We start from the raw sequence: 19,090 nt of genomic DNA, 5'->3' as shown, positions 1-19,090 counted from the left end.
GAATTCAACTATAGACGGCGAGGAACCCAGTGTTCACACACCTCCGAGTACCCCGACCCCGGCTGGTGGACGATGTGTCAGTACTACCAACAGAAACCTCCAATTGAAGAGCGAGGTGTGTCACTGTGATCCGTTGATCACCTCAAATGAGGGTGTTGGCAAGTTTCAGCATTGCAGGAGTCACAGCTGTGTGCGGCAGGCTGGTATGAGGGAAACCGGACAGGTTTGCGCGACGTTGTTGAGGTGATGACAGACGCCTCACCCAACGACTCACCATGGTTTTGTTCACTGCCAGGTCTCCATGTTTAACTGTGAAGCTCTAGTTTTCCGGAAAAAATATCGATGACAGTTCTCTGCTCCATTACACACGTTATTTTGAAGGCTACGAACAGGGCCGCCACATGTGGAAACCTCATGAAACTATAGGGACTGAAGCGGCAATATTCCACGATGTCCCACAGCAAATTCCGCGTTTTTCAACCGAAACTGGTCGAGGAAAATAGTGTGTTGGATTTCTTATTGAACGTTCCTCGTATGTTTGGCTCGTGGCCAACATGAATTTGACCAAATGTATAATACAACTCTTGAGGGCTTTGAGTAAAAATCTTCAACTTAGGATGCAATACACCACAAGAAAACGAAACTGCTTTTCAGCGTTAAAACAGAGTCGTCTAACTTAATGAATGATACTGTTAGGTGAACCCTAGAAAGAGAACTAAGGAAAGAAGCATCTGTAGGATGGAGAAAGATTTCCAAAAATGCTATTCAAATAAAAATCGACTGGGTGAAGGAACATAGGCACATCCAAACCAGGACTTAGAGTAATATCTGTAAGTATCCATATCTGAAGAGGCTAAATTATACTCAAAAACATCTTTAAAAAGATGGCAAGCATAGTTTTATGGTGGAACAAGAGAGTAGGTATAATCTGTCATATCGATAATGTTGATCCAAAATATGATTAGATCAATAATTTTTTATGGATAGCACAAGACGAGACACTGAAACACGTAACACATTTGTGAGAAAAGAGGTGAAGATTGAAGAGAATTGGAAGCCACTTCAAAGTACTTTAAGGTAAGGTAGTGCAATTTACTGTGGAGATATGAAGTACTGTCTTCCAATACCACTGCAGGTGGTGGCATGGCACTGAGGTGACAAAACTCAAGGGATACCTTTTAATGTTGTCCAGCGTACTGCAGCAACTCAACTTGGCATGACTCAACATATTGTTCGAAGCCCCCTGCAGACATTTTGAGCTATGTTGCCTCTACTACCATCCGTAATTGCATAAATGTTAGCAGCATAGGATTTTGTGCACGAACTGAGATGTCGATTATGTCCCATAAATGATCCATGGATTTATGTCAGGCGATCTGAATGCCAAATCATTCACTCGAATTGTCCAGAATGTTCTTAAAACCTATCAGAAACAGTTGTGACCCAGTGACATGGCATATTGTCATCCATAAAAGATTCATCATTGTTTGGGAACATGGAGTCTGAAGTCCATGAATGGCTGCAAACAGTCTCCAAGTAGCCGAATTTAACCATTGCCGTCAATGATCGATACAGTTAGACCAGAGCCCACAGTTCATTTCATGTAAACATAGCCCACACCTTTAAGGAGCTACAACCAACTTGCACAGTACCCTTTTGACAACTTGGGTCCATGGCTTCGTGGGGTCTGCGCCATACTAGACCCCTACAATCAGCTCTTACCAACTACAATTGGAACTCATCTGACCCAGCCACTGTTTTCCAATCCTCATGAGTCCATCAATATGGTCACAACCTCAGGTGAGGCGATACAGGTAATTTAGTGCTGTTACACAGCCCGCAAAATGCCGTGGCCGCTAAATGTGCAGTCGGCTGCGGACTCGTGGGGAAAGCGGGTGTGGCAGGAGGTCGCTCAGAGTGCTGAAGGGGAAATGCCGAGCGCTGGAGGGGAAAAAGTGCCGTTGTAAACTGAAGACTACACTCACTTTTTTCGTAAATATTAAATGGAACCCCTCCACGTCGACACTTGTATGCTGGCTATTCAGGAAGATCTACTGTCACCTCTGCTTTTGTTAGTATCTGAAATGAATTCCACCAAAAATGCACTGATTTATTTTCGCCTGGCTGTTAGCTATTCGTAACCTTCAGAGAAATATCATGAGTAGCGAATTTTGAGTAAAATCTACACATTTCTCTGGTTACAATGTCAAAATTTGCTTCTTTTTCCAAAACACAGTGGAGTTTACATTGTCTCCCCTCACTAACATGTCATCCAAACACAATTGCAAGAAAATTCTCAAACAGTGGTTTAATTAATTTATTATGTCAGAAACTGAGGAAAAGCAAGGTCAATAGCTTATGAGAAAGCACATCCTCCATAAGAGATAAATGTGTAATGTCTTCACTTATGTTTGTTCCAAAACCCCATAGCATTTCTCTTTTCACCAGTTATCGATGGGCCTTAAAAATTACCTTTTTTCACCGAAAATATCTAGTTATTGGAGTAACATAGTAGATAATGAAGTATTATGTAATAACAATATGGTAAAATACTCTCCCCTTTCCGTGCTACCATTTCCCAAAATCTCATTTTCGTATCTGAAACTGTTTATGTAATTTGAGGAATGTTGTGGATATTTCACTCTGGGTTTATCGCTGAGCGGCGCGATCGGAAATGAGTTTATTTTATTTATTTATTTAGCGTATGGCATCTACAGAGTAAAATTGCACACATACTATTAATTAATATAATAAACGAATTACAAATATATTATTAAATGATTGACTGGAAACAACAATATGAGAAAGATTAGGGAAACAGCCACTGCAGCTATTACAAGTTCACATCTAAGCAGGTCACCCACTGAACAGGTGTAGACGACCTCCAAGACGGTGTACCCCGGGCAACGGTCCGTGATGACGGAACGGCAAACAGTCTACACACTAGGCGACCGAACTAGAATGAATTTCTCTCACGGTCAAGAAAATCTACAGAGGAAATGAGTGTGCTACATCAGATCAATTTTCTCGAGATTGCTGACAGACAGGTGCCTCTACCCAGGTCTAAAGAAAAATTCAATACGTTAACTTAATTTCGTACATAACAACATATTACATATTATATAATATGCACCAAACGCAAAATCATAGCGACCTCTGTTTTTCATTGTACACTTTTCCGAATTTCGCGTAGTGCCTTACTTTCACGTAAATATCACAATAACTATGACCATTAACTAAATTATGTGCACATCGTCATGAACCTGACAGCTAAAGCTCTAAGTAAAGTAAAAATAAAATGTTTTTACCTAATAGTTTCTGTAAAATCGGTTGAGATAGATTGCAGGGTGCGTGCCTCGCATCTGTCATCGCTTACCAGCTGAAAGCAGGAAAAACTCCTCGGCCTCTCCTTCTGAACAAACGACCCAGGGCTCTGGATGAAAACTGCTCACTGCCCATCGAACACCGCCTCCTGTGCTAGCTACAGCAAAGGCACTCGCGTCGGTCGTTTGCTGCCATAGCCCATCAATACCAAATTTCGCCGAACTGTCCTAACGGATACATTCTTCGTACATCCCATTTTGATTTCCGTGGTTATTTCACGCACTGTTGCTTGTCTTTTAGCACTGATAAGCCTACGCAAACGCCGCTGCTCTGGGTCGTTAAGTGACAGGCGTCGGCCATTGCTCTGTCTGTGGTGAGAGGTAATGCTTGAAATTTGGTACTCTTGGCACAATCTTGACACTGTGGATCTCGGAATATTGAATTCCTCAACGATTTTCGACCTGGAAAGTCCCATTGTCTAGCTCCAACTACCATTCCACGTTCAAAGTCTGATAATCTCGTCTTGTGGCCATAATCACATCCGAAACGTTTTCACACTAATCACCCTAGTACATATGACAGCTCCACCAAGGCACAGCCCTTTTACATCTTGTTCACGCGCTACTACGGCCATCTGTTTATGTGCATCTCATGATCTTGGCACCTCAGTGTATTTTCAGCTTCTGGGACAACAAGAGCGCTCATCAACAGAGAGAAGTGGCGGGAAGTCAAGTCGACCGGTTTGGTTGGAAGGTCTGGCAGGTTTGGTTGGGAGGTCTGGTCAAACTGACCACCTGATATTAGGACCCTATTATTCCGTCGGCCTATTAGTCTAAGCACATCACGATAACGTGTCTTGACGCGTTGGAGTCGATGTCGGGCTGCGAATCTTACCGCCTGTATGGCTGCAATACATGGCTAAAAATCAGCAGATAGCTCGACTTCCGTTAGTGGCTACCACTTTCATCACCAGTATTGTAATGACATGCGTGTCTCTGGGCACTGCTCACAAATTGTTCTTTCGATAATTGATGATCTACACAAAAATTATATGACGATTAAGGTAGAAGTTGGAGGTTGATGTAGGTAATTATTTCCGTAGTTTCAAATCGACTCAGATGTATTCACGTGATATTTGAATAGATGGTTTCACGTAAAACCGTGGCTCATACCCAAGACAGGAGGTCTGCGGCAACCAACTCAACTGACCCGCCCATTTCCTTCCACTCAGTGTCCTACGGGAACATACGTCGCTGGTTACTAGGACTCTACCATCTTCACGTTACTTAATGTTAGACGTGAGGTCATTAAAATTTTAAAAAGGGGATAATACCACAACATTTTTGTAAGAAAGATGGATGTTAATAAAGGGGTAAGACAAATGTATGGAAGAGATGTATTGTGAAAACACTAATGTATATGCTTTAATTTAATACGAGAAATTGTTATACGTTGTTTCCAGAGTATTATTTCGAGACATATAGTGTGGGGACTATGGCGATGTTACTTCATCAGAAGTAACATCAATCGGAGGGTCCTAAGAAGGGGTTGTTAGCTTTATAAAACGAAGGGTAAACGTCTTAGAGGGATAAAAAGCTACCGCTGTAATTAAAATTTTTCGGATAAATTATGAAGGAATGACACTGATCTGCTTCTGTTCTCAACACAAATATATTTGCTTTCATCAGCGATATTTTTCTGTTTTGCAAAATGTCGGAAACGAAAAGATGTAGGCCTATAAGAAATATACAGTAATTTACGAAATCAGTAAACATGTAGGAAATTGTTTTAAACCTTTTGTTTCTGACATTTGGCCTTTACTCAGGTGTTTACTGCGAAATTTGAAAGTTGAGGCGGCTCGAACTTTTAAATCACGTTGGTGTCGATGAGTGATTTTGGTCTATATATCATCATCCTATACTAACGAAGCATTATCCTCACTGGCATAAACGTAATAATGTACGTACACGAGTAGGTAGCCCGTATTATTATTATTATTATTATTATTATTATTAGTATTATTACTGTGTGTGGAAAGGTGCACAAAAGGAGGGGGAGGAGCTTAGTGTTTAACTTCCCGTCGACAACGAGGTCATTGGAGGCGGAGTACGAGCTCAGATTAGGGAGGGATGGAGAAGGAAGCGGCCGTGCCCTTTCCAAGGAACCATCCCGAGATTTATCACAAGCGATTTAGGGAAATCACGAAAAACCTAATCAGGATGACCGGATGCGTGTTTGAGCCGTCGACCTCCCGAATGCGGGTCCAGTGTGGCTACACAAGTGAAATGGTTAACTTTCAATTAGAAATTTCTACTAGATTGTCGCCGACCACGAGCCATTAAGAGAGATCGATATTAGTTGACTCTGTCACTGAGAGTACGTAAAGATATAACAGTACACAATACGAAAATTATCTTTGTGAGCAACGCAATTTATTTTGAGACAAGTCTTCAGCTACCATAACCAATACACCATAAATTAAAAGCCAGTAATGCCATCTGTAAACTAAATCATGATAGTAAGAAGCGCCCATGCTGCAGATGGTGTACCTCATGCACAGGCCTAAAAACTTTAGCATTCTCAAAAGTGGAAACAATAACGGGTGAAGAAGCAGAAGCTGTGAAATTATTTCATTTCACATTTCCTAACAAAAAATGTTATATAAGTGAATGTAAATCCATTTACATCTGTTTCAGAAAATTGAAGACTTCTTGACGATAGCAAACATTAGGCTACCTAAGCATGTTTTGAGTTGTCAGGCAGGCCTTCTCCGATAACGTAAGAAAATCTTGGAACATGAATTTTTTAACTAATATGACACTTACCAGGCTCCTCCACCAGGAGATGGCCTATGAAGAAATGGAACAGCTCGTATATCTTCTTCTTCTTGAGATAATCTTCCGCATGAGCCTGGGCCTGAGACAGTGCCTGCCAATAAAGGAAAACACTTTCATGAGGACAGCCAATCTCTCACAGAGAGAGTCAAAATTAGGTGAGATACTACAAACAGCACTAGGCATACTATAATGGCTTGTGCGATGCCCAACATAGCTGAAAGTGCTGACTGTAAGGCAAGAGTTTACGAATACACTTGAGAATACTCAGGCATCGCGCCCATGAAATTAAGCAATCGCATTCTACATGTAAAAAATGATTTAGAGTTCCATTAGCCAGGAATTATGTGAGTATGGCCAGGGCGTATACTGATAATTCATGATGGAAAACGTAAACTGTGGATATTTTACGATGTAGTATCAAAATGAAGTTTATCAATAACCGAAGCGTGCTGCCAGTAAATTTATTTTAGGTGTTCATGGTTTGTAATGGCATAGTTCAACTTCGTAATATAACTGAATTTCTCAATAATATCGTTACATATGCCTCGATAACAACTCATGATCGCGTACTCGTTATGACTGTCGGCGACAGCACTCTTCAGTCACTACCAGATCGAACACGCTCCTGTAAAAATGCTTTCAAATTTTTCACAGTAGGCAATTCATACAGCAATAGGATTTAAGATGTTAGAGGAAGCGTTGCTACGTTAAACAAAGCGCATTTTGCTTTGGTATGGAGCACTGTCTCACTACAGATCCAGACTGCAATCGGCAGACTAGTGCCCGTCCATGCTGGCTACGAAGACCTCATCACGAACAGCAGCTCAAAGCTGGTGCAATATGTTGAGTGTTCAAGTACTGAGCGAGATGGAACTGAAGGCATGTTCCTCAGATTGTACGTAATTTTTAGATGTCAGTCCCCGTTTGGTATCCTGATTTGAGTAGTTTTTTATACGTCGTTTGTACCTATATTCTACTAAAATGTGAACTGACGACTTTTGTATTATATAGTATTCTTGTTATGAAGGAGACTTCACTCAAACCAATCTACAACAATACGTAATTAATTTAATCATAAAGAAACACTCACTCCAGCTACAGCTGTCTTGCATTGGGTGTCCAGAAACGAATAGAAGAATGAGTAAATGTAAAGCATTACTTTGCGGACAACAAAAATCAGGCTCTTGGCATATGAACAGATGTGTATGTAATAATCAAATACGAAGCCAAATAAAGACCTGCTATACGAGGGTGGTTCGAAAAGTTCTCGGAATCACCACGAGAGGGTTGGGTTGGGTTGTTTTGGGGGAGGAGACCAGACAGCGAGGTCATCGGTCTCATCGGTTTAGGAAAGGACGGGGAAGGAAGTCAGCCGTGCCCTTTCAAAGGAATACCCAGATTTTGCTTGGAGCGATTTACGGACATCACGGAAAACCTAAATCAGGATGGCCGGACTCGGGATTTAACCGTCGTCCTAACGAATGATTTCTCACGAGAGGTCAGCGCTAGCGCAACGAGTTGTCCACGTGATATTCATTGGACTGTTGCCTGTAAACAAGTGCCACGTCAGTGCTCTCGGAAGTGACCTGTCGTTAATGACGTGGCTCTGTTGTTGTTCCCTCGTAGTGATTCGCGAAGATGGAAAAAATCGAGATTCGAGCAGTAATTCAGTACTTCGTTCAGAAAGGTATGAAAGCAAAGGACATTCATGCCGATTTCCAGAATACACTGGGAGACTCTGCTCCTTCATATTCAGTTGTTTCCAAGTGGACAAATGAATTTAAATTTGGTCGGGAGAGCTTATATGACGATCCGCGCAGTGGTCGTCCAACATATGTCACTACTCCAGGAATCATAGCAAAAGTGGACAAAATGGTCATGGACGTTCCCGGTTGAAAGTGGGTGGAATTGCTCACGCTTGCCAGATGTCGCCTGCAAGGGTATATCACATTTTAACTGAAGAATTAGAAATGAAAAAATTATCTGCAAGATGGGTGCCACGACTTTATCCATCAAGAAAATGCGTACCAGCACACATGTGCCATCGCCATGGCAAAATTACACGAACTAAGGTAAGAATTGTTGCCACACCCACCTTATTCACTTGGTATGGCTCCACCAGACTTCAATCTCTTCCCAAAACTGAAAATTTTTCTTGGTAGACGAAGATTCACTTCAAACGAAGAATTGATAGCCGAAGATGACAACTATTTTACAGGGCTGGAGAAAACTCATTTTGGAATGGGATAAGGCACTGGAACATCGTTGGACCAAGTGCATTAACCTACAAGGAGACTACATTGAAATTTTTTTAAAAAATTCAGTGTGTAAGCACTTTTTTTCTATTCCGTTCCGACAACTTTTCAAACCACCCTCGTACTTTTCAAAAGACACTATTCAAGAGAGCCAAAGAGGAAATACGTCGGTTGTTGACAGGTAGTGTAACGATCGGCTGTAGGAAGAAAAACAATCCGAGAGAGAAAATTTCCACCAACAACATATAAATTTCCCGATAAATAATAAATGAAAAGCACCAGTTTGCTTTTGTTCTACAATATTACTTTTACTGCTAACCGGTTTTCGGCTTACAAGGCCATCTTCAGACATTTAATGAGTATTATCACCAAAGAAGTTAAATGTTAGCAGACAACATTGGAAGAGAAGTAACAGTGGACAAAGAGGGGAACCCATAGCTAAGCCATCTAAGATGTTCCTTAAACAAAATGTTCCTATTCTTTCAGTTGCATCATCATTCACTGCTCCATCTTACAAACTAGCCAGTAAACTTGATGTCCTAATTAAGAGCAAGACTAAATTCAAACCAAAGCATGGTATGTCAAACTCTGTTGACCTAGTAAACAAGTTAAAAAGTATATCTGTCTCACGCAGTGATAAATTAGTATCCTTTGAAGTCAGCAGTTTGTTTTCTAACATACCAGTAGTAGAATGTATTGATATTCTGACAGAGCTGATGCACAAGTCTAATGTCAATCCTGTGGAATTGAATGACTTGAGACTGGCCACACAGACATGCCTTGCACAGAACTATTTCCAGTTCCAAGGCACTCTTTATAAACAATTAGGTGGCTTAGCTATGGGTTCCCCTCTTAGTCCACTGTTGGCTGAAATATTTATGGATCATTTTGAACAAAATTTCCTAAAAACAAAACCTTTGAGAGCAAACACCAAATACTGGTTTAGATATGTAGATGATGTCCTGTGTATGTGGACAGGTAATACAAGACAACTCAACACATTCCTGAAAAACCTAAACAGTCAACATAAAAATATCTAGTTCACTATGGAAATTGACAACAAATCTATAAACTTCTTAGATCTCACCAGTGACATCAACACACACACATTGTTTCAAAATTTACAGAAAAACAACAACTACAGACACAGTAATACCTTCTTGCTCACAACACCCCATAGCTCACAAACATGCAGCTTTCCACTCAATGGTACACCGTCTCATATCTATCCCCACGTCCAGAGATGATTTTAAAGCAGAGTTAGATACAATAAAATTTATTGCCACAAGCAATGGCTACAATCCAGTTCTTATTGACCACATCTTGCACAGGAAACAAAAACGGAAAATTATACCCATCCTCTATGCCCCACCTGCTTCTCCATCCACTGTCTGCAAGAAATTGTGTACACTACCATTTCTAGGTCAGGTAACACAGACTGTAGCCAAAGCACTGAAATCCTGCAAGTATAGGCTTTCCTACTATGTCAGGAACACTACAGCCCAGTGTGTTTTTAATAGCAAAGACAAGATCCAGTTATTAGCCAACAGTGGGGTACACTAAATCACCTGTTCCGATTGTGACAAATTTTACATTGGTCAGTCAGGCAGAGACATTTCAATTGGGCTGACTGAACATGAACGCAGCTGGAGGTTGCAGAATTCAGACTCTGCATTTGCTGATCATGTACTGAGTGAGGGTCACAACTACCAGCCAGTGTCCCATATACTTCACTTAACAAACAAAGGCCATAAACTCAACCTGCTGGAAGCCCTGGAAATTAACAAAACATCTTGCTCACAGTCCAGATCTCATCCTAAATGACTAGACACAACTCAACACTTCCCCTCTTCTAAACTTCATATAATCATCTTTGTTGTTGAGTACTTCCCAAACTCTCTCTTCCTACATATTCCCATTTTCCTGTATTCATTAAGTTGTTTTATTTGTTGCAGTTGTCTTTGTATTCCACATAGGCTGTAATTTCAATAGTTAAGGGCTTCCTTTTAACTTGTACTTGTATTACTGTCCATGTTTAACTCCCCTTGTAGTTGTCTCATCAAATACTGTCCATGTTAACTCCTCTTGTAGTTGTCTCCTCAAATACTGTTCATATTTTACTTTGCTCATTTATTTAATGGAAACTGGTACACAGCCACTGCTTTGATTATAATGTTAATGTTAAAATGCTGTACCACCACACTCTCAAACTGTAGGTTCCCTGAAACACCTCCATTTTCCTGCATTTATTAATTTCTGTTTATCTTATTGATATTGCTTAAGTTCCTTATGTATTCTGTATTTACATTGACAACTGTCTCTTCTTTTTTAATTGGTTGTGTATCATTCTCCATGTTTCTTACTTCTTGATGCACCCTTGTCTAGTAGCAATTTTATCTTATTTTATTAGTTTTGTTTATTAATAGAAACTGTTATGTAGGCATGCTATTCCTATTTGTGCTACAGGTTTTCCTGTCAACTCCATTGTTGTTTATGTACTGTTCAGTTTTTACTATTTCACTGCAAAGATGTTACTTACTGTATGTTTCTACTTCACTCTAGATGTGTTACTTCTCTTCCAATGTTGTCTGCTAACATTTAACTTCTTAGATGATAATACTCAGCAATTGTCTGAAGATGGCCTTGTAAGCCGAAAACCGGTTAGCAAGAAAAGTAATATTGTAGAACAAAAGCAAACTGGTGCTTTTCACTTATTATTATAATGTTGTTCTACCAAGAACCGACGGAAGATTCTGTTAATACGAATTTCCCGATTAGTGGCGTACGCAATCATAGGTTAACGTTGAAACCTCAAAATTCGATATTTGAAGTGCTTTGGTGAAGAGAAGTATTACTAGTGAACGTAGTTTTAAATGTAGAAAAGAAGCGAGTTCCCTTTCAGTGTCGCATCCATAGAACCATCATTAAATATTATGAATTATAGCTCACTTGCATAGTAATGGCCTCGCACTCAGTTCCATCCTTCTAACTGCGTAGTTTCTTACTCATCGTCCATACTATCTCAAATACAAACAACACACAGACCATAATTTTTCATCCTACTGCAGGTGTGCCTCAAGTAGTTGTCCTATCCCCACAACTTTGTGTAGCAACGACCCGAAACCATTCTCTCTACGCACCCACTAGAACATGCTGATGACAACGCCTTCCTTACCACCCGTCCTGCCCTCCTTTCCTCCCTGTGATCCCTCAAGCTCTACTTGAACAACTTTACCTCGTGTAATCCAGCAACTCTACAGAAACTGAATCGATACTTACAAGAAAAGCCAAGCGATCGTTCCGACTGTGCAACCTCTCCCTTACAACGAACAACCTTATAGATACACTAACTGAGGCGCTAAAATACCTTGCCGTTACCCCTGATCAAAGCTAACCTTGAAACCCCGGCTACTAACGATTCAAAAGATAGCCCAGAATCGACTAAAACTATCAAAGCTACTAGCAAGTCAAACACGGAGACTAAATCTCACGACCGACAGACGTACAGGATCATTACCTAAACAATGCTCACCTGTGCAAATGTTGCATGACTTCAGCCTATAGCAAATTTTACTGTTGGGTACGGAACCTAGATCGATATGCAATATGCCCCACTTTCCACATCAGACAACATTCTCTCCACCATATCCTGTACCAAATGAAAAGATCCCACACCTCCTCAAACACATCGAAAACATTCCCTGTCGTGCTTTTCTCGTAAACTAAAACTCCGACTCCATCCGAGGTCATCAGTCCCCTATAACTTAGAACTACTTAAACCGAAGGACATCACACACATCCATGCCCGAGGTAGGATTCGAACCTGCGACCGTAGCAGTCGCGCGGTTCCGGACTGAAGCGCCTAGAACGCCACAGCGGTTGGCAGGAGGCGTTCTCAAGAATTCTGTATTGTTGCAGCTCCTGTATGAATATATCACATCTTCTGTTAGTCGACAAACACATCATTTCCCGAAGTAACATAATCTCTTCCTGGCCGTAGACCATGAAACCATCCCTGAGTTCTCAGGCTGTTAATCCAAAGGGCCCGGGTTCGATTCCCGGCTGGGTCGGAGATTTTCTCCGCTCAGGGACTGGGTGTTGTGTTGTCCTAATCATCATCATTTCATCCCCATCGACACGCAAGTTGCCGAAGTGGCGTCAAATCGAAAGACTTGCACCAGTCGAACGGTCTACCCGACGGGAGGTCCTCTTCACACGACATTTCGTCCTACTTATCAGCAATAACTGAGTGCACACCCTTTTTTTTAAAAAAGGGTTCATTGGACTTCGGCTTTATTCATTTAGTCACAGAAGCGAGTAATTACAGATTTGGTATACACCACCATACACACAATACAGGCGTTATAAGTTACATTAATACCAGTCAAACTTTGTGGTACATTTTGTGCATTCATAGAGTCGACACAGCCCCTATGTATATCAGAACTTCTAACGCTGGACACTTTGTGTCCGCCTTTCAACTGCACAGTCGTAACGGATTTGTTTGTCGTACGGCCCACATTGAATTCTGTTGTTATTGCACGCAATGTTCCTTGTCTGTTGGCACTGACAACTCTATGCAAACGCCGCTTCTCTCGGTCGTTACGTGAAGGGCGTAGGCCACTGCGTAGTCCGTGGTGAGAGGTAATGCCTGAAATTTGATGTTCTCGTCATACTCTTTGCGCTGTGGAGCTTGGCATATTGTATTCCCTAAACATTTCTGAAATGGAATGTCCCATGCGTCTAGCTCCAGCTACTATTTCGCTTTCAGATTCTGGTAATTCCCGTCATGCGGAATATCCACGACCGAAACCTTGGAACATAAATAACCTGAGTACATATGTTAGCTCCACCAACGCACTGCCCTTTTATACCTAGTGCAGGCGATACTACCTCCATCTGTGTATATGCATATCGCTATCCCATTACTTTGTCGCCAAAATGTATTTACTAAGTAGTCACCAGCATTGTGTATAAACCGTTGACAGCGATGTGGAAGTCGTAGAACACCCTCAGCAACACCAGTTGTGTTGATACTTGGAGTGGAGCGGTCTATTGCCCGACGAATGTCTGTAGCAGTTTTGAAGCGAATACCATGAAATGCTTCCTTCATCTAAGGAATCAGTAGGGCTTAAATCCAGGGAGTGTGGTGGTGACACAGCGCTTTCCAGCACCATCGATCGAACAAATCTGTCACATCTTTCACCATACGCATCTGTGGATTGTCCTGCAAAATGATAGACTGGTCTTGCATAAAGTGTCAGCAACTCTCTTCTCTAAGCTCATCGCAGGCTGCGTTTCAAACATGAACAGCTCCGTGGGGATAGTTCGCCTTATCGATATCAGAGCGATTACAAAATGACGTCGGCTACGCGGAGCACTAAGTTTTTCAACGACAGGATAGCCTGTGACTACATAAATTTTCCCGGCGCTCTCACATCGTAAAGTAAAAATGACGAAAGCATGCAAAAAGCATAAAGACATGAACCGCTACGGAGAATGTGCCTCTGCCAACCAAGTCATTTTTCAATTGTTGGTATCAGATAAAATAGGATTTCACGTTTTACTTAAAGGATATCCCTTGTCTTGATTTATAATATTATCCGCTAGACTCATTTCAACTGATTCCTTTAACACAAAGATCCAATAGCGAGACACAGTAGCAACTAACTGTCTCTCATAATACATCATTCCGTGTCCCTCGGTTAGACAGAGTTCTACCGCCGTACATTTCTCAGATCGTAGTAATCATGTGATGCGATGGTGCTCAACATGTCTGTCGTGAACAGTGCGAATCGTCTGGCAACTATACTGTGCGTTTTCCCCAGTGGAAAAGGATTCTGGAAACAATGGACATCCTCAGTCCTTTTCTTCGGTTCGTCAGTCTTTCTGGGTTTGCTGCGGCCCGCTTTCAATTCCTATCCTGAGTTAAACTCTTCATCGCAGAGTAGTACTTGCACCCTACGTCCTCAATTATTTGTTGGATACATCCCAGTCTTTTTCTTCTCCTACAGTTTTTACTCTCTTCAGTTCTATCTAGTGCCATGGATGTTTACCCTGATGTAACAAGTGTCCTGTCGTCCTGTGCCTTCTTATTGCCAGTGTTCCCCATACCTTAATTCCTTCGTCGATTCTGAGGAGAACTACCTCATTCTCTGCTTTATTAGTCCACCCAGTTCTCAACATTCTTCTATAGCACCACATCTCAAATTCTTCGATTATCTTCTGTTCGGTTTTCCCACTGCCCATGATTCGCCACCATACAATGCTGCGTCTCAAACGTACATCCAAAGATATTTCTTCCTCAATTTAAGGCCTATGTTTGATAGCAGCTGCCTCCCCTTGGCACTCTTTGGTTTAGTTTCCTTTTTGTGTACTCCTTGCTTCATCCAACATAAGTAATTTTGGCATCTTGAGGTTTCGGGTATTCCGCCGGATATCAGCGTCGTTCTTGCACTATGTTTCGATAACGTGAGTCGTTAGCTTCATCTGTTGCTGCCTGAGACTGCTCATCTAGGTCACTTATCACTGAAATGACGGTCCTGCACCTAGTACTAGCACGGGATGAACACCTGCGTGCTATTCCTGCTTATCCTCTGATTGATTTGTTGTGGTCTCTCTTAAAGAATCGTCACTATCTGATCTGAAATCAGAATGAAACAAAACAAACGGTGATGAACATCCATCTTAGGTGCTCATCGTTTTCTTAGTCTTTCTCCTCTCCTTAGACGTCCTTACGAACTACAGCCCGAAAGGCTAGTCTGTGGTGGTAGTCTCTTCATCTTCTCGCTTAGAGTTGCATAGAAACTTCTAAACTTCTTCTTTTCTCGAAAGGTCTCCTCCGCAACGTTAACAATGTGGCCGCACACGGCCGGGGTAACAACGACCCTAGCGTTGATTACCTTGGAGGGTTACGGAGAGAGGAATTTGAGTAGCGTCTCTTACTGCTCGGGGGTGAAAGGATAGGGATGAAGGGGGAACGGGGGTCTATGTTGGATTGAAAAGATGGGGATAGGTTGCGTCCTGCAGCGATGCCCGGAAGAGGAAGTCAGGTGTGTGGTGGCTCGGGAGCGACGACGAGCGGGTGGCTATGAAAGCAAGATAGGGCGACACCACATGTCGCTTTCCAGAACAAAGATTGACTTCGAAAGCCCTTCAGTAACGACCCAATCATCTCTCGGCAGTTTCAAGGTATGTAGCCTTTCACACCCCCTAGCCTAAATCCATGTGACTTCTAGTTGTGGGCGTATCTGAAAGATCGTGTCTATTGGGGATGTATCCGGACTCTTCCTGAGGTGTGGGATAGCTCTGATTACAGTGGATATGTTGCGAGCAACTGTTACAGATGGAGCATGTTGCTGAGTCAGGAGACCATACTGAGCACATGTTATAACTAATTAACGTTCCAGAACTACCTTTATCTTGTGTTTGATCGTTCCTCCTCCTTTCATACATCCACACCATAATCTGACCGCTAACAGCGCCATATTGTCACCCGGTGGTAGAAAGTGGAACTATTTCTTTGTCAGCCTAACCCCGAGAGCGCACGGATTAATGAATGTACCTTCGGTGTACCAGCGTCCCGCGATGTATACATTCTGCACTACAGCATCGCCAGTTTAATTATAACCACACTGTGTGTGCAATGAGTAAGAATTACAAGAAGTTTTTTGGTGGTACTAGAACAATATTGAGTTGAGGTACATGAATTTCAGGACCGTTGACCGCCAGTTTGGACCCTCCAGAGAGGGGTGAGATCAAACTGCTAGTATGGTTTGGTCAAGCGTGTTTATCTCCACTGCTGACGTAACGATAACGGCAGTGGACGCTAGCGTTATGTTGTTCTAAAGTCTCTATTGCTGTGAATTTAAACTGATGGTGGGTATTGGTTTAGATAATGTAATATGGGAAGATATAGTGTCTGAAACTAGTAAGCAGACGCTCTCAGTGATAGAACCACAAATGCGCCTACTACTGAAAAACTAACCATAGATGTAGATAAATTGATACGAGATAGTAGGTAATAACTACTGCAAACTAAGATGAAAGAAAACACTGTGTAAAATTTAACACTGTTGAATTGTAGCGTTGTTACAGCTCGTTTTGTGTACCGTGTGATAGGCTTTACATAATAAACGATAACAAAAAAAGTACTGAGTCGTTTACTGCTTCTCGTGTTACACTGCTTTATTTAGAAGCTTAGACGTAGCGACGAAAGGAAGTGAGACGTCTGGAATGTGCCAGGAGTCAGCGGTGTGACTAGGCTTGTCGCTAACGAATTCAGGACAAGGCTTGTCGGGGAAATGGAGTCGCCAAGTAACGTGACGGGTCAACATCAAAGCGCGAAAAGACGCTTCACAAGAATTCAGCGCAAGATGTTCTAAATTCTGCACGCGAGGCACGAGAAAAAACAGCTCCGAGAGTGAGTCATCTTTAGAGGTAACGTGCACGCGATGAAAGTGAAGAACTGGAGACGCGGCAACGTGAATGTGGCTGTTCCCATCCACTAGATGATCGTCACTGCGAAGTCAGAGTAAGACTGCAGAGTAGTGTAGAATGTCCACCGTCTCGTGCGTTACCCACGTGTCTGATTTTATTCCTTCTAGATACCGTTTTCTGTAACTGAAATTTAGTGATGCTACTCCGCTACTCTCGTAACTAGGCAAATCCAGTATTGTTACTTTTCGCGTGCATCTTATCGTCGTCGTTCCCAAACTGTTTCATTGGTACCGTTTTAAAATTTTCTTGTAGTTTCGTTCGTTGAGGGGTGTCATTACAATATTTACATCCTGAAAATGCACATATGAAGACGAACCCCGCATTAAGCGTAACGCATACAGAGACCCAATACTGAACTGGGAAACGAAATGGACTACAACGGTCAAATCGATACATCGTAGCAACGACCAGTGACCTTGCGTACCGACCACCCTGGCTATTGTTTAAATTGGCAAGTACTTGCCTGATTCTATGCTGTAGCGCAAGACACACTACACATAAACAGTTAGAGTACTTAATACAAATACGCAATTTGCAGGAAGAGGTCACACAAGATTTTCGAAAGAACTGCGTTAACGTGAATGTGAAAACTGGGGTATAGCGCCATATATTGAGAATGTAGGGAAAAGTGACGTAAGTTCCAAATTTGCCCCTCTTCGTTAATAACAGCCACGACGTGCTTAAGCACAGATAAAATGGTTGAAACGGCTCTGAGCACTATGCGACTTAACTTCTGAGGTCATCAGTCGCCTAGAACTTAGAACTACTTAAACCTAACTAACCTAAGGACATCACACACATCCATGCCCGAGGCAAGATTCGAACCTGCGACCGTAGCGGTCACGCAGTTCCAGACTGAAGCGCCTAGAACCGCACGGCCACACCGGTCGGCCAGCACAGATTTTAAGAATGGAATAAGTAAATTTTTACGGGAACGATGTACTTTTGTAATGGCATTCGAAAGTTGAAACCATGTGTACAGTGATACAAAACTACTTAATGTTGGAGTTGAAATATTCCTTAAACATTTCCGAGGAATGCCGGCCGCGGTGGTCTCGCGGTTCTAGGCGCGCAGTCCGGAACCGTGGGACTGCTATGATCGCAGGTTCGAATCCTGCCTCGGGCATGGATGTGTGTGATGTCCTTAGGTTAGTTAGGTTTAAGTAGTTCTAAGTTCTAGGGGACTAATGACCACAGCAATTGAGTCCCATAGTGCTCAGAGCCATTTGAACCATTTCCGAGGAATGTGTTAAAACTGAAAGGGAAGGCAATAGGAATCGGCTTTTGCGGTGTCAGTTCCGCCAATGGGGGCTATCATACAAAGTTCTGCGTTGTATCTAGCCTTTCGACCACTTACTTCTTTCCAGAAAATCTATCACTTTAACATGAGTATGATCTGAAACACTTTTGATAAACCCCTTCTGATACGTTAGAAGCTAGCATATAGTTACATTTACAACAATCGCAAGTTTGTGTTTTCGTAGTACAAAGTATGGCCAAGAAGAAAACCTTTTAAGTAAATAACGTAGCTCTGTCTTCTTGCTGCATGTAAGACAAAGCATGCCATGTGTGTCCCACTTCGCTGTGTTTACATCGCAATAGCCGATTCCACCAAACTTAACATTCAATGAAGGGCGCCTGAAATAGTTTGCAGACCGAATACGGACTAAGCTAATAAACTCCGTCCGAACAGGCCTTGGAAGGCCTAACGGTACCGACCAGCCGTCGTGTCAGCCCACAGGCTCACTGGATGCGGATATGGAGGGGCATGTGATCAGCACATCGCTCTCCCGGCCGTATGTCAGTTTAGGAGACCGGAGCCGCTACGTCTGTCAAGTCAGCTCCTCAGTTCGCCTCACAAGGGCTGAGTGCAGCCCGCTTGCCAACAGCGCTCGGCAGGCCGGATGGTCGCCCATCCAAGTGCTAGCCCAGCCCGACGGCGCTTAACTTCGGTGATCTGACGGGCACTGGTGTTACCACCGCGGCAAGAATACGCACAGGGTGGGGTAAATAAAAGTGGCCGGGACGAGTGGATACGATTTGGACACCATTTGTGACAGTATTGACGGAGGAGGAAAAGACCTACAGTTACTTCCAACAGGATGGAACAACTGCCCTTACAGCCGGTCGAACCTTGGAGCACATTTACACAATCTTCACGCCTGGCACAGTTGT

General features: G+C 42.5%; 1 protein-coding gene across 1 annotated transcript in view; it reads right to left on the bottom strand.

The window, feature by feature from the left end:
- Positions 1-19,090, bottom strand: part of LOC126272841 (uncharacterized) — a 66,717-nt gene that overhangs the window by 26,747 nt on the left and 20,880 nt on the right. The window contains exon 2 of the mRNA XM_049976043.1: positions 6,150-6,252. Coding sequence (XP_049832000.1) covers positions 6,150-6,252 — 103 coding nt within the window. The remainder of the gene's footprint in view (positions 1-6,149; positions 6,253-19,090) is intronic.

This window comes from Schistocerca gregaria, chromosome 5, assembly GCF_023897955.1.
Source record: "Schistocerca gregaria isolate iqSchGreg1 chromosome 5, iqSchGreg1.2, whole genome shotgun sequence".
Classification (NCBI taxonomy): Eukaryota; Metazoa; Arthropoda; class Insecta; order Orthoptera; family Acrididae; genus Schistocerca; species Schistocerca gregaria.
Note: the sequence above shows the minus strand (reverse complement) of the source record. Positions and strands in the feature narration are given on the sequence as shown.